General features: G+C 38.2%; 1 protein-coding gene and 1 pseudogene across 1 annotated transcript in view; both read right to left on the minus strand.

The window, feature by feature from the left end:
• The window catches only part of DDX10 (DEAD-box helicase 10), a 323,965-nt gene that overhangs the window by 117,597 nt on the left and 188,729 nt on the right, over nt 1–17,639 (minus strand). The window contains exon 14 of the mRNA XM_072611177.1: nt 2,632–2,748. Coding sequence (XP_072467278.1) covers nt 2,632–2,748 — 117 coding nt within the window. The remainder of the gene's footprint in view (nt 1–2,631; nt 2,749–17,639) is intronic.
• On the minus strand, nt 8,947–11,449 carry LOC140505314 (ATP-dependent RNA helicase DDX50 pseudogene; annotated as a pseudogene).

A 17,639-nucleotide genomic window follows, 5' to 3' on the forward strand; every position in this document is an offset into this window, starting at 1 on the left:
TGAGAATCAAAAACTTAAGGAAGAAAATAATTCCTTGAAAACTAGAATTGAGCAAGGGGTAGTAGCTAACAACATCCTAAGACACAAAGAAACCATAGAACAAAATCAAAAGAATGAAAACAATATAACAGAAAGTGAACCACCTCATCAGATAAACAAGCTATCTGGAGAACAGGTCAAGGAGAAATAATACAAATAGTTGGACTACCAGAAAGTTACAATTTAAAAAAAGAATCTTGATACAATATTACAATAAATTATCAAGGAAAATTCAGGTGCCCTGAAGTTCTAGAACAAGAAGTCAAAGTGGAAAAAGAAAAGGTCCCCTGATTATCACTTGGAAGAGATTCCAGGAGGAAAACTTACAGGAATATCAGAGCCAAGCTGCAAAACTCCAAGGTTAGGAAGGAAATATTGGAAACATGAAGAAAAAAAAATTAAACATCATGGACCTACAGTAACGATTATACAAGACCTAGCAGGCTACTATGTTGAAGGTAGATCCTCAAATACCATCTATACTCTGTAAAGCAAAAGAACTGGGATTACGACCAAGGGTAACTTAGTCAGCAAAGTTAAGTATAATCCTGAATGGAAAAAAAAATGGATATTTAACAAACTCAAAAACTTTCAGGTTTTTGTGACAAAAAACCCAGAACTTAAGGGAAAATTACACATACAGCATCCAGGAGAAATAAAAGGTAAACATTAAGAATCAGTTATAAGGGACTCAATAAGGTGAAATTGCTTACTTCATGTATGTAAAAATATTAGCAGTACTCTTATGGCTGTCATCATTATTTAAGTAGTTAGAAAGGTGTGGGCTGAGCTGAATATGATGGGGTGATTCTAAAAAAATAAAACTGTAGGGAAAGATAAAAAGCAGTAATTATCTCATAAAAATGAGGCATAAAAGAAAAACTGAAATAGGAGAAGCTAGGAGGGGGAGGAAGAGATGTGCTAGAACCTTACTCTCATCAGGAATGGGTTAAGGAGGGAACAACATATACGTATCTAGAAGGGCATAAAAGTCTTCTAAATTCAGAAAGAAATATGAGGGTAAGGGAAAAGGGTGTGAGGAAAGGATAAGGGAGGGACTTTTAGAGGAGGGAAGGTTACGGAATTGGAGGGCAAAGTAGCAAGTAGAAGCAAAAGCGAGGAATGAGGAGGGATAGGGTAAAAAGAATGAGAAGAGTAGTGAGGAAAACACAAGTAATCATAACCTTGAATGTGAATGAGATGAATTTACCCATAAAACAAACAGAAGATTAAAAATTAGAATTCAACAGTATGTTGCTTTTAGGAAACATTTTTAAAAATAAGAGATACACACAAAAATAAAATAAAGGGTAGGTGTAGAATTTAGTATGTAAAAAAACCTAGAGAGTAATCATGATCTTAAACAAAGTTAAAGAGTTAAAACAGATTTAATCAAAAGTGAAAAATAGAGAAACTACATTATGTCAGCAATATTATTCAATATTGTTTTAGACAATTTAAAATACCTAGACAGTATAAAATAGCTGAGCATATACCTGCCAAAACAGACACAGGAACATAAACATAAACATAAAACACCTTTTATACAAATAAACTCAGATCTAAATAAATAAAGTAAGATTTATCATTTATGGGTTCTAAAGCGAATGTAATTTTTTTAAAGGACAATTTTACCTAACTAATCTACTTATTCAATGTCATTCTAATTAAATTACTAAAAAATTATTACTGAGAAAAAATAATAACAAAGTTCATTTGGAAGAATGTTGTGAGTTCTCTTGCAGATACCATGATTTGGTTTTCATTTAACTTCTTATTCTTTTTGCCATAAGCATTTCAAAAGCTAATACAAATTTACACTATTGGTCATGAAACAAAAATCTCAAAAGGAATCTTATAATTACTGTTTATTGAAAAACACACGTCTGAGGCAGAATAAAGCTACTCCAACATCTGAGGATTACATGGGCCTTATTTACACCTCTGATAATAAAATATGTAGAATCTCTGGATATAAAAATGTATTGATTATATTATACCATTCTGATGTTGGCTAATGGCATAGTTGAAAGCTTGAGTGAAACATTAGACTTGAGAATCAGGGACCTGGGATTCTACTACTCTTGGCTCTGCTGCAAACTCACCAGATGATCTTTGCTAGTTACATCACTTATCTGATCCTCTGTTCATTCATGTGAAAATTAAGACATGACTACAGGATCATCAGAACGCCTTTAAATATTAGAATTCTATAATTCCATGACTTATATTACAGCATTTTCCTGAATTTTCAGGCCAATTTGTACAAGGGAAAAGAACAGAAAAGGAAGGCAGCTATATATATGAAGCAAAGAAATTCTCATCTCTCTATCTCTTTTGGGATAAGTTGAGACCCTATGGGAAGAAAGTTTCTTTAGCAGAAGTAGAACAAAGACAATTTTGTCATTCTTATTAGACTTCTAGTCATTTTAGAGGCAGTATCACTTCTGTGTAGTATACCATTAAGTTCAGAAAACCCCAGATGTGTCCCAGAAACTGCATGTTTATACAGTTGATAGTCAAGCAAATTAGGTGCACTGGTTCTTCCTGTTCTGAATACAGCTATTTGTCAGATTATTTACAGAACCTTACCTCCCCATCTTCACTAAAGGTGACTTTTGTATTCACTTTAAATTTCCTCTTCATCACTTTTTTTGCTTCTGTCACTTTGGTTGCTTTTTTCTTGATGCTAGAATTAGGTGGTTTCTTCTGCGTGAAAAAAGAAAGACACAGACAGTTGACCAAATGATTATTTTATGAAAATAATTTAACATTTGACTGTGTTCTTTCCAAAAGTGGGATGTAATTAGAAAATTAAGCATCTGAAGGAAGATAATATAAGGTGTCCAAAAATTGAAAATGCTGGCTTGAGAAGCAGTGAGTTCTCTGTAACTGAATGTACTTACACACAGGTCAATTGATTATAAGAGATGCCCACCCTGGAAAGTGTAAGAAGGAAACTGGAGGCTAGACAAGATGACCTTTAAGTTCCCTTTCACACTGAAGATATTAGGAAATCCTGATTAAGCCCAAACAAAAACACTGCTATATGTGTGTGATATTCTACACAACAGGAAAGATAAACTAGGACAGTACTGTAAAGTAAAATGCTACTTCAAATTAAATTTCTCAGGTGTGAACGTTATTTCAAACATGAGGTAAATATATGAGAAGAATGTATATTTGCAAAGAAAAATGTAACACAAAATACAATTACAACCCAACATTCTCTATCTTTCAGAATATATCCATTAAGCAATACTTAAGAATGGCTAACTCTAAACAAGCTATTCTAAAAAGGTGAATCATAAAAACAAGGCTTAAAGGATGACAGTGTAGTCCCAACTCAGTTCAGGAAACCACTTAGTGTCAACAAAAGTCAACACATTTTGAAAGTTGTATCAGTAATGCAAAGTCATGTTGGCTTGTGCTAAGCAAAATGATCAAAAAAACATTAGAAAGTACTTCAGAGAAAACCAAAAGACTGGAGATATGTAACTTGTTACTAACCAACTTATCACAACACTTAGGACAATCTTGAACTCTGAATGACTTTGAAGGAAGATGATTAGTTCCCATCTGAACAGGACTTTATTCTGTTTATGTAGAAACTAATAGCCCTAACAAGCATCAATATTGCTAAAGGTTTAGAACAGACTAACCAAAATACTTGTACACGAATGAGTAAGTTACTGCACAGAGGCAGTAATACATATAATAAGTAGGAGTAGGGTTGTCCCTCAGATTTTGCTAGAATAAATACCTTGTCATCTGAAAGGACAGAACTCTATAGACAAAAGTCTTTTGCTTCTTCAGTTCCTAAGTATCCAGGTCCTGGAAATTATTATATAAGTTGGAAAAGCTAATACCAAGTTAAGTATTTAATGAGTGATATTTTAACATTAATGTATCCAATAAAGCTAAGATTAAAAGATAAACTATTAATGGCCAAAGAAAAAAAAATTAATGTTTCTCCAATAAAGGTCTTACTTCTAAGACATGTAAGGAACTGATTCAATTTTATAGGAAAAAGAGTCACTCCTCAATTGATAAACAGACTAAAAGTAAGAACCAGGACTTGTGAAAGAAAACATGCAGGTTATCTGTATAGCTATATGAAAAAATACTCCAAATCACTATTAATAAGAGATTAGAAATTAAAGTAATTCTAAGACTCCACTTCATCCCCATCAAAGTGGTAAAGATGATGAAAAAGGAAAATGATACAATGGAGGGTTCAGAACAAGAACCACTTATATTTGTTATAAGAAATTTACTTTCCAGTGGCGGAGCCAAGATGGCGGACTAGAAAGACACACTTACACAGGGTCCTCCCCACAGCCCATAAAATACCTGTAGAGAGGCACTCTCAACAAATTCTGGAGCAGCAGAAGTGGAGAATAACAGAGTGGAGGAGATTTCCAGCCCACAGTGACCTGAAAGACCCACGGAAATGTCAGTTGCGCTGGTTACAGAGCTGAGCGTGGAGCCCAATCCAGCCTTGGCCAAGTGGCCCAGCACAATGAGACTCTGGGAGGAGGACACCTCGGGGGCGGAATCTCTAGTCGCAGTAGTGGGGCCTCAGATCCCTTGGCACACAGGCACCAAAGATCAGTGATGAGGTTTAATCAGCAGGCCAGGAAGGGAGAAGGGCTTTCCCATAGCTCCAGCAGCAGGCAGTGGCCACAGAGCCTGCAGAGCAGCCCGTAGGGGAAGCTCCACTGTTGCATCTTAAAAACCCCTGGGGCATTGAAGAGCTGAGTCTTGCCTCAGCCCTTTGTAGATGCCCTGAGGCAGCTGGTCTTTGTCTCACACTGAATGGCTGCCCTGCCCATCCGGCTTATCTGAATATCAGCCCCCAGTGCTGACTTGGGAACTGGAGGCCAAGTGTCTGTGGAGAGGTATCTGCTAAGATTCTGGGCATAAAAATCCCTCTCTGCTTCCAGACCAGTACACGCTTCATTGTGCCACCTTGGAGGAACTGAGATCTCACAGATTCCGAGAGTATACCCTACAAAGGACACAAAAGTCAAGTAACTGGTTGGGAAAATGCCCAAAAAAGGGAAAAAAAATAAGACCATAGAAGGTTACTTTCTTGGTGAACAGATATCTCCTCCTATCCTTTCAGATGAGGAAGAACAATGCTTACCACCAGGGAAAGACTTAAAATCAAGGCTTCTGTATCCCACACATCCAAAATAAATATTCAATGGGCTCAGGCCATGGAAGAGCTCAAAAAGGATTTTGAAAATGAAGTAAGAGAGGTGGAGGAAAAACTGGGAAGAGAAATGAGAGAGATGCAAGAAAAGCATGAAAAGCAGGTCAACACCTTGCTAAAGGAGACCCAAAAAAATGCTGAAGAAAATAACACCTTCAAAAATAGGCTAACTCAACTGGCAAAAGAGGTTCAAAAAGCCAATGAGAAGAATGCTTTCAAAAGCAGAATTAGCCAAATGGAAAAGGAGGTTCAAAAGCTCACTGAAGAAAATAGTTCTTTCAAAATTAGAATGGAACAGATGGAGGCTAATGACTTTATGAGAAACCAAGAAATCACAAAACAAAACCAAAAGAATGAAAAAATGGAAGATAATGTGAAATATCTCATTGGAAAAACAACTGACCTGGAAAATAGATCCAGGAGAGACAATTTAAAAATTATGGGACTACCTGAAAGCCATGATCAAAAGAAGAGCCTAGATATCCTCTTTCATGAAATTATCAAGGAAAACTGCCCTGGGATTCTAGGACCAGACGGCAAAATAAGTATTCAAGGAATCCACAGAACACTGCCTGAAAGAGATCCAAAAAGAGAAACTCCTAGGAGCATTGTGGCCAAATTCCAGAGTTCCCAGGTCAAGGAGAAAATATTGCAAGCAGCTAGAAAGAAACAATTCAAGTATTGTGGAAATACAATCAGGATAACACAAGATCTAGCAGCTTCTACATCAAGGGATCGAAGGGCATGGAATAGGATATTCCAGAAGTCAAAGGAACTAGGACTAAAACCAAGAATCACCTACCCAGCAAAACTGAGTATAATACTTCAGGGGAAAAAATGGTCTTTCAATGAAACTGGGGACTTTCAAGCATTCTTGATGAAAAGACCAAAGCTGAAAAGAAAATTTGACTTTCAAACACAAGAATGAAGAGAAGCATGAAAAGGTAAACAGCAATGAGAAATCATAAGGGACTTACTAAAGTGGAACTGTTTACATTCCTACATGGAAAGATAATATTTGTAACTCTTGAAACTTTTCAGTATCTGGGTGGGGGGAGGGGGATTACACACACACACACACACACACACACACACACACACACAGAGCACACAGTGAATTGAATAGGATGGGATCATATCTTTAAAAAAATGAAATTAAGTGGTGAGAGAGAAATATATTGGGAGGAGAAAGGGAGAAATGGAATGGGGCAAATTATCTGTCATAAAAGAGGCAAGCAAAAGACTTTTTAGTGGAGGGAAAAAGAAGGGAGTGAGAGAAAAACATGAAGTTTACTCTCATCACATTCCACTAAAGGAAGGAATAAAATGCACATTCATTTTGGTATGAAAACCTATCTTACAATACAGGAAAGTGAGGAGAAGGGGATAAGCAGGGTGGGGGGGAGGATGGAAGGGAGGGCAATGGGAGGAGGGAGCAAATTGAAGTCAACACTCTTGGGGAGGAACAGGATCACAAGAGAGAACAGAAGCAATGAGGGGCAGGATAGGATGGAGGGAAATATAGTTAGTCTTACACAACATGACTATTATGGAAGTCATTTGCAAAACTACACAGATATGGTCTATATTGAATTGTTTGCCTTCCAAAGGGAATGGGTGGAGAGGGAGGGATGAAGAGAAGCTGGAACTCAAAGTTTTAGGAACAACTGTCAAGTACTGTTCTTGCTACTAGGGAATAAGAAATACAGGTAAAGGGGTATAGAAAGTTATCTGGCCCTACAGGACAAAAGAGAAGATGGGGAGAAGGGAAGGGAGGGATGATAGAAGAGAGGGCAGATTGGTGATAGGGGCAATTAGAATGCTCAATGTTTTGGGGTGGGGGGAGGGGACAAATGGGGAGAAAATTTGGAACCCAAAATTTTGTGAAAATGAATGTTAAAAGTTAAATAAATTAATTTAAAAAAAAAAAAAAAAAAACTATGATTACAACCAAGAAGCACCTATCCAGCAAAAGAGAGCATAATCCTTCAGAGGGAAAAGACAGACATTAAATGAAATAGAGAACTTTCAAGCATTCCTGATGAAAGGACCAGAGCTGAATAGAAAATCTGACTTTCAAATACAAGACTCAAGATAAATCCCAGTGGATGTAATAAGGTTAAACTGTTTGCATTCCTACATGGGAAGATGATACTTCTAACCCATACGAACTTTCTCATTATTACAGCAGATAGAAGGTACAGATGTAAGTAGAATATGAAGGGATAATATCCAAAAGGATAAAATTAAGGGGTGAGAGAGGAATGTACTGGAAGAAGGGGAAAGGAAAGTAAACTGTCTCACATAAGAGAAGCAAGAAAAAGATTTTACAGATGAGGGGAAAAGGGAGGAGCTGAGGGGTAGTGAGTGAACCTTACTCTCATCAGAATTGGGCATAACAATTTCCAATATCATACATACACAATCAACTGGGTACCGAAATCCATCTTACCCTCAGGGAAGGGGATAAGAAAAGAGGGAGTCATAAAAGGGAGAGTAAATTGGGGGAGGGAGTAGTGAGAAGCAAAACACTTTTGAGGAGCACCAGAATATAAAAAGAGAGAACAGAATAGAATGGGGTAGAGAGGATAGGATGGAGGGAAACAGAGTTAGCAATAGTAACTATGGAAAAAAATGTTGAAGCAAGTTTCTCTGATAAAGGCCTCATTTCCCAAACATACAGAGAACTGAGTCAAATTTATAAAAAATAAGAGTCATCCCCCAATTGATAAATGATCAAAAAAATGTGAACTATTTTCAAATGAAGTAATCAAAGCTACCTATAGCCATATGAAAAAATGTTAAAACAATTCTGAGGTACTGCCTCACACCTATTAGATTAGTTAATAGGACAGAAAAGGAAAATGACAAATGTTGGAGGGGATGTGGGAAAACTGGAGCCTTAATGTACTGCTGGTAGAGCTGAACTGAATCAACCACTCTGTAGAGCAATTTGGAGCTATGCTGAAACGGCTATAAAACCATGAATATACCCTTTGACCCAGCAATAGCACTACTAGGTCTGTACCCTAATAGAGATAAAAAATAAAAAAGGAAAAGGACCTATAGGTACAAAAATATTTATAATAGCTCTTTTCTGGGGACAAAGAATTGGAAATTTAGGGGATACCCACATCAACTGGGGAATGGCTGAACAAATTATGATGTGGGATTGTGATGGAATACTATTGTGCTGTAAGAAATGATGAGGAGGATACTCTCAGAAAAACCTTGAAAGATTTACATAAGCTAATGCAAAGTGAAATATACTCTGTACAAAGTAACAGCAATACTGTAAGGTTATCAGGTGTTAATGACTTGGCTACTTTCAGCAATACAATGATCCAAGACAACTCTGAAGGACTTAAGATGAAAAATGTTATCCATCCCCAGAGAAAGAACTGAGAATACTTGAATATAGATTGAAGCATACATTTTCTACTTCATTTTTCTTGAGAGTTGTTTATTTTTTTTTTGGTCTATGTTTTCTTTCACAACATGACCATTACAGAAATGTTTTACATGACTACACATGTATGACCTACATCAAATGGCTTGCCTTCTCAATGACAGGGGTTAGGGAAGGGAGAAAGGAGGAGAATTTGGAACTCAAAGTTTTAAAAAACAAATGTTAAAAATTGTTTTTACATGTAGTGGGGAAGTATAAAATTCTAAATAAATATAAAACATTTTTTTTTTTGAAAAGAGACAATAAAAGGTTTTTTTTAATTCAAAGGTATAACTGTATAAGTAGATTTGTTTTCACATGAATGCTTGTAATGTTATTTTTGAAAAATATGACCAAGTGCTTCTGCAAATAGAGGACACACCCCTTAACTATGAAGACCCAATTTGTGGTGGATGATACACATGATTTAACCCAATTAACTAGCTTATATTGGCAGAATTAACTGTTGGAACTTCGTTTCTTGCCCCGACTTCTTGATCTATTTCCACCTCCTCCACGCCTCCTGCTATCTTGTCGACTCCTTGACCAACCACCACCCTGACGGCCACCTGATCGGCCACCACCTTGCCGACCACCAGAACGACCACCTGATCGTCCTCCAAAACGACCACCTGACCGGCCACCTCTCTGTCTTGTGTTGGACGATCTCCTCCCATCATAATATTCTTCTAATTCTGGTAACGCATCTGGCACTGATAATATCCAATCTGAATCATTCCACTCTGCCTGCATTAGTTCTGACTCACTTGTTGGAATATCAAAGCATACACCCATTTTCCCTTTTAGGAGGCACATCTGGACAATTCGGGACATGGTGTCACTACTCAGCTTCCTGCTCAGCTCCTTCCTAGCAGTGCTGATGTCTTGTAACTCTTCTGGACTTTGCAGGATCATAGTCACAAATCCCTTATCAGAGTTGATCAAGGACTGAGGTTCGAAAGAGGAGGCACCTGAGATGTGTGCTAATGCTGCTGCCAATGCATCCACTGCCCCCTTCTCCTCTATCAGTCTCTGAGCTGATGGCCGGAAAAATTCAACAGCAACAAAAGAAACTGAAGCCAGGGACCTGATAGCATCCATACTCCGAGATTTTAACTAAATCCATTGTAGTGGGGAACACCTACACGTTTAAAAGTTATTCCCGCTTTTCCTTCCACATATTTCAGCTGGCCTCTTTCATTTGGCTGATAAAAACATATACAAATCCCTGTTCGTCCAGCTCTCCCTGTGCGTCCAGAATGATGGATATAGGATTCAACATCCTGTGGAGGTGAACTCTGAATCACAAGATCAACCTCAGGAATATCCAAACCATGTGCAGCTACATTAGTTGCCACCAAAACTTTGAAGCTGCCTTCCCTGAAGCCTTTCAATGTGATTTCTCTTTGTGACTGTGCAATATCCCCATGCAAACACTGTGCATTCTGTTTTATGTGAGGATTCAAGGCCATCTCAGCCACGTTTTTCTTTGTCTCACAGAAGATGATGGCTCTCCCGTCATTTCCACTGTAGACCTGAATGACATCACCAATCACTGCTGCCCTCTGAGACCAGTGGCACTGGATGGCCAAATGTTCCACAGTGGTTGCAGTCTTTTGAGTCATCTTTCCCACGAGATCAATCTCTTCATATTTCGTTTTCATGTATTTTTTGGCAACTTTATATACCCACTGTGGGCAAGTTGCAGAAAACAGGAGGGGGGTCTGAGGATTGTCTTCGGAACCTGTTTTGTAAGATCCATGGATAATATCCTCCACTTGGTCAGCAAAACCCATATCTAACATTTGGTCCACTTCATCAAGCACGACATGACGCAATTTAGAGAGATCCAAACGGCCACTCTGCAGGTGGTCTTTGATACGGCCAGGGGTCCCAACTAAGATGTCAATACCCCTTCTAATGTGATTAATTTGACCTTGATATGGTGTTCCTCCATAAAAACATGCCACACTAAGTTTCCGAGTTATGTCTTGGAAGTCTTTGGCTACTTGGTTTGCCAATTCCCTTGTTGGAGCTAGAACAAGTACCTTTGGAGATCGGTTTTTTTTCATTTCTTCCTGATCTCTTTGGAGTTTCTCAATCAAAGGGATAGCAAAGGAAAATGTCTTCCCTGTTCCTGTCCGTGCCTGAGCAATTAAATCTTTCCCTTCATATACAGGACTAAATGTCTTCACTTGGATGGGAAACAAATAGGTTACCCCTCGAGCTTTGAGGAGTTTTACAATTTCTTCAGATATAGGAAATTGGGAGAAGGCGCATTCTTTCTGCTCAGGTGTTAGGTCCTCTTCGAGCTTACTGTATTTTGTTGTCTGGCTGGAGCTGCTAATAGACGATAGGCTCTTCGAAGTCTTTCCATTTTCTTCAGTATTTGAGAGGCCTTTCTTTCTTGCCTTGTCAGGTTTGGGTGAATCTGAAAATTCATGTGGAAATCTATCTAGCCCTTCTTTTCTGTCTCCATTTAGCTTCTCTTTCCTTTTTGATTTTTTGGATTTGGGGGGACTGAGTCCATCTAAATCATCATTATCTGATGTTTTCAATTTCTTTTTAAAGTCATCTCGGTGGTTCAACTTCCTTTTATCACTCTTGTGCCGGCCGCGGTCCCTCGGGCCCGTCCAGGGGCTCCTCCTCCTCCATCAGGTCTCCCCACAGGACCTTGCTGGGCATCGTCCGCCGCCTGCTCCCTCCTGGCCTGCTCCACACGAGCCCCACACCGCGAGCGACAGCGAGAAAAGCAATACAAAACATTCTTAAAATAAAACAATAAAGTATTATACAAATATAACCATTATTATTTGTCTTATATCAAATGAAGAATACTGACAGGATCATGTTAAAAGGAAATTGCCCTTTCCAAAATTATTAATGACATATTAATTGCCAAATCCAATGATCTTTCTTTTTTTAATCTTGATCCTTCTTAACTTCTCTGTATCATTGGATACTCCTCTCTAAATTTTTGTACCAATATTCTTTTGTTTCTTCTCCTATATGACCACTCCTTCTCAAGTCACCTTTGTTAGTTCTCCATCCATATTAGACATATCAATTATGGGTGTTAATCTATTTTACCCCTATACTGTCTCACTTGATGAAACCATAAACCCCTAAGAATTCAATTATTAGCCGTATGCAAATGATTCTCAGAACTATATATCTAGCCCTACTCTCTCAACTACTTTTGGCCATCGAGATCTGAAGGATCTAAGGAAATCTTTAACAGAATACATCCAAAAAAGAATTCATTACTTAAACCCCCTTTTCTACCACTTTGCCAACAATGGTATATGATTAAAAGGAGTGGAACTAACTGACACTTGCTAGGTATATTATCTTGTATAAGTTCAAATAACCTCCCTGAGCCTCAGTTTCTTCAACAGTAAAAAGTACATTACCATGGCACCACTCCCCACACCCCAGGTTACCTTTTAGCTCCCCTCCTAAAGGTGTGTTGTCCTGATCAGTGACAGCTCATCTACCTGACCATGATTCATTGTAATTCTCCTATCAGATCACTCTGTTACTAAACTCATCAGCTCTCACTCCTCAGTCTGAATAGAAAATATCACCTATAGCTGGCTCCAGATATCCAATCATGTTTCTTTCACTTTGTTATGCCCTCCCCTTTCATTTCACTATACGCTCTGAGCACGGTAGTCCAATCAATACTATCATTACTTTGGAAAAGTGCATGTTATTTATCATTCCTATAGATCAGCTCACTTATCCTGTGACTCCCAGACTAAAACTCCCTTCCCTAGACAGCACTTTTCAATACATACAATCTCCCTCATTAGAATTCAAGATCAAAGATAAGGACTGCCTTACTTTCATATTACTACACTTGAGGCTCAGTTAGCACTAAGTGCCTGGCACATAGGAACAGTCGAAAATTATGTTCATTCATTTATCTCTTAACCCACAGAGGCAGGCACTCTATAACAAGTAACATACTTTATCATATAAGCTATTATTTACTAGGCAAGAAGTATTTCTAAAAGTATTTGTCAAAAGGTTTTGTTAAATCAGTACTCTCAAGTGCTATGAATACACATAGAAAAGTCAGACAGTCCCTGCTTTCAAGGGGCTCATCATGCTCTAATGGGAGAGACAATAAATAATGAAAGTTTCAGTTGAAAGTCAGAAGGAAAGACCTCATGGTCCTGAGGCTGCAGCAGCAAACCAGATGGTAAAGTCTCTTCTTTAATGTCAGTCATTTCCACTGATAAAATCCTATCACATTCTGAATTACTTATGGTTCACTGAATATACTGTAAATAAACTTCTGTTGCAGTCCCAGAGGTACTGTTCCTCATCTTTAATACCTCCTTCCCACTACCACACCATTACCTCCATTTTCCTGCTTTTGTTTGTGGTATGCTCCTTGAGAGCAGGGTCTGTCTTCTTGGATTTCTTAATTGAATTCTTAATTGAATCCAATTAAGAAATGTTGTTCAATAAATGTTTACTGGATTGGACTGAAGAATAAGTAATACCATCTTGGCATCGTAGAGATAATATATTTTTAAATAAATGTTTTGTTGATGCTCTTAAACTGCCCAACAGAAACAACCCTCTCAATGAAATAAAGATATAACATTGGCCATGTCTTCAAGAGTATACCTCAATATGTACCATTACCTCTGCCAAGGTGAGAGAGGCAATCACATTCTTTTTTAACATGGGTATGCTTAATGTATTTATTTTTATAACATTAACTATAATTTCTACTTTTGTGTAAAGTACAGCATATTTCATACAGATGTCCTTATTAAACTTAGCAGGATATAAATAAGTATGTCAGTTCTTAAATAAATTTATGATTTCAGTAGACTACAACCTATCCATGCTTCCTAGTCATGACGTTCTTGCCCAAGGCTTCTCATAAATGCTCCACAGACAGATCTATCCCACATGCCAGAGACTTTGATTTGTTTTTTATTTAAATATTTGGAGCGTTCCCATGTAGCCTTTAAAGTGTCCATCTGTTATTCTTTGCTCTCATGACATTACCTGCCCACCTCCTTTATAACCACAAATTTCCCGAATAATCTCCCTCCTGCCACTTTCCTCCCTCAAGTCATTCTTGGTATCGTGTAGCAAATTATGTATGCCTACTATTTGCCCCTCCACTGTCCTCTGGCAACTTGGAATTTGTACTGCTTGGTGACTGGTGAGTGGTCATGGAAATCAGATTCACAGGAATTTAGGTTATTAGAGCTGGAAGGGACCCTCCAAGAACTTTCAGATCAAGGAGAAAATACTGAAAGCAGTCAGAAAGAAACAACTGAAATGTCAAGGAGTCACAGAAAGGATTACACAGGATTTAGTAGCTTCTAGATAAAAAGAATAGAGAGCCTGGAATATGGTATTCTAGAAGGCAAAGAAGCTTGGATTACAACCAAGAATCAACTGGCCAGCAAAACTGAGCATAAAATTTCAGGAGGGAAAATGGACACTCAGGGAAAAGGCGAACTTTCAAACATTCCTGTTGAAAAGACCAGAGTTAAACAGAAACTTAGATTTTCAAAGACAAGACTCAAAAGAAGCATAAAAAAGGTAAATGGGAAAGAAGAAACATAAGTTATTTAATCATATTAAACTGTTTACACTACTATATCAGAAAATGATACTTGCAACTCTTAAGAACTGTATTTTTATTAGGACAGTTAGGAGTATAGGCAGACAGAGAGTATAAGTTGACTTTGACGGGATGATAGAAAAAAATTAAGAGGTGAGAAGAAGGATTGTACTAGCAGAAGAGGGAAGAGAGGGGAAGAATGAGGTAAATTATTCACATAAAGAGGTATTAAAGATCCTATTGAAGTGGAGGGAAAGAAGAGAAGGAGGTGATCATTGCTTGAACCTTACTCTCATTAGATTTGGCTCAAAGAAGGAATAACCTACACAGGTGGGTAAAGAAATCTATCTTACTCAATGGGGAAGTAGGGTGGGAGGGTGACAAAAAAAAAAAAAAAAAAGAGAAGAGGGAAGCCTAATAGAAAGGAGGGCAGATTGACAGAGGCAATGGTCAGAAGCAAAACGCTGGTGTGGACTGACGGTGAAAGAAAGAGAGATAAAAGGAAAAACAAGAAGAAAATAGGATGAGAGAGGAGGAGTCAAGATGGCAGAGTAGTTCTTCCCCCATAGCCCATAAATACCTGTAAAAAATGACTCTCAACAAATACTAGATGAACAGAAGCCACAGAACAACAGAGTGAAAGAGATTTTCAGCCCAAGGTAGCCTGGAAAGCCAACAAGAAAGGTCTATCGCACAGGGCATAGAGCCCAGTCCAGACCTGATCACTCCGCACCAGCAGGAACAGGATGGGAACAGGCCTCAGGGGAGGAATTCCCAGCACCAGCAGCAGTGCTCAGATCCCTCAATCCACAAATGACAAAGAAAGCTTCAAAGGTCAACAAGACAGCTTTTTCATCTAGAAAAGGGAACACGGTCTGGCCCAGCCTGTAGCATCCATTTTTGAAGCCATCATCCTAAAGCAAAAGGCAGCCCTGCCTTCTGCTTAAAGCCCCTGAGGGAATTGAGTAGCTGATATGAAACTCTGCCCTAAGCCTGTCCCTGCAGTGAGGAGGAGGAGTGCTGGCAGAGCTGGAGGCAGCTGCAGAGAGGGAATTCTACTACTCACTGATTCTGGGCAGAAAAGTTTTTGGTTGCTCGCGGACCAGTGCACAGGCCAGGAAAGGAATAAACTCCTCTTCCTTGAGTGTGCCACCTTGGAGGAACTGAGAGCTTACAGATCCCCAGAGTATACCCCACTCTTGACAAAGGACTCAAAAGTCAAGTTACTGGCTGGGAAAATGCCCAAAAAAGGAAAAAAAATAAGACTACAGAAGGTTACTTTCTTGGTGAACAGGTATTTTCTTTCATCCTTTCAGATGAGGAAGAACAATGCATACTATAAGAGAAAGTCAAGGCTTCTGCATCCAATACCTCCAAAATAAATATGCAATGGTCTCAGGTCATGGAAGAGCTCAAAAAGGATTTTGAAAATCAAGTAAGAGAGGTGAAGGAAAAATTGGGAAGAGAAATGAGAGCTATGCAAGAAAATCATGAAAAGTGAGTCAACAGCTTGCTGGAGGCCACCCGAAAAAATGCTGAAGAAAATAACACCTTTAAAAACAGGCTAACTCAACTGGAAAAAAAGGTACAAAAAGTCAACGAGGAGAAGAATGCTTTAAAAAGCAGAATTGGCCAAATGGAAAAAGAGGTTCAAAAGCTCACTGGAGAAAATAGTTCTTTAAAAATCAGAATGGAGCAGATGGAAGTTAATGACTTTATGAGAAACCAAGAAATTAAAAACAAAACCAAAAGAATGAAAAAATAGAAGATAATGTGAAATATCTCACTGGAAAAACAACTGACCTGGAAAATGGATCCAGGAGGGACAATTTAAAAATTATGGGACTACCTGAAAGCCATGATCAAAAAAAGAGCCTAGACATCATCTTTCATGAAATTATCAAGGAAAACTGCCCTCATGTTCTGGAATCAGAGGGTAAAATAAATATTGAAAAAATCCACTGATAACCTCCTGAAAGAAATCTGAAAAGAGAAACTCCTAAGAATATTGTAGCCAAATTCCAGAGTTCTCAGATCAAGGAGAAAATATTGCAGGCAGTTAGAAAGAAACAATTTGAGTATTGTGGAAATACAATCAGGATGACACAAGATCTAGCAGCTTCTACATTAAGGGATCACAGGGCTTGGAATATGATATTCCAGAAGTCAAAGGAACTAGGATTTAAACCAAGAATCACATATCCAGCAAAACTGAGTATAATACTTCAGGGGGAAAAATGGTCATTCAATGAAAAAGAGGACATTCAAGTATTCTTTATGGAAAGACCAGAACTGAACAGAAAATCTGACTTTCAAACATCAAGAGAAGAATGAAAAGGTAAACAGGAAAGAGAGATCATAAGGGACTTTCTAAAGTTGAAGTGTTTACATTCCTACGTAGAAAGATAATATTTGTAACTCTTGAGATTTTTCTCAGTATTTGAGTAGTTGGGATTATACATACACACAAACACACAGAGAGCACAGGGTGAGTTGAATAAGAAGGGATGATATCTAAAAAAAATAAAATTAAGGGTTGAGAGAGGAATATATTGGGAGGAGAAAGGAAATGGGGCAAATTATCTCTCATAAAAGAGGCAAGAAAAAGCTTTTTTCAATGGAGGAGAAAACGGAGGAGGTGAGAGGGAAAAAGTGAAGCTTATTCTCTTCACACATGGCTTAAGGAGGGAATAACATGCTTACTCAGTTTGGTATGAAAATCTATCTTACACTACAGGAAAGCAGGGGAGAAGGGGACAAGTGGGGGGGCAAATGGGAGGAGGAAGTAATTAGAAGTAAAGACTTTTGGGGAGGGACAAGGTCAAAAGAGAGAATAGAATAAATGGGGGCCAGGATAGGATGGAGGGAAATATAGTCTTACACATGTCTATTACGGAAGTCTTTTGCAAAACTACACATATGTAGCATATATTGAATTGCTTGCCTTCTCAGTGGGGATGGGTGGGGAGGGAGGAACGCAGATAAGCTGGAACTCAAAGTTTTAGGAAGGTATGTTGAGAATTGATTTTACATACAAATGGGCAATAAGAAATACAGGTAATGGGGTATAGAAATCAATCTTGCCCTACAAAAAAAGAGAGAAAATGAGGATAAGGGAAGGGAGGGTGTGATAGAAGGAAGGGCATACTGAAGGAAGAGATAATCAGAATGCAAGGCGTAATGGAGTGAGGGGAGGGGAGGGGAGATGGGGAGAAAATTTGGAACTCAAAATTTTGTGGAAATGAATGTTGAAAACTAAAAGAAAATAAACATTTTTTAAAAAATAGGATGGAAGGAAAGACACCGTCAACATAACTGTAAATGAGATGAACTCT

Source organism: Notamacropus eugenii, chromosome 5, assembly GCF_028372415.1.
Source record: "Notamacropus eugenii isolate mMacEug1 chromosome 5, mMacEug1.pri_v2, whole genome shotgun sequence".
NCBI lineage: Eukaryota > Metazoa > Chordata > Mammalia > Diprotodontia > Macropodidae > Notamacropus > Notamacropus eugenii.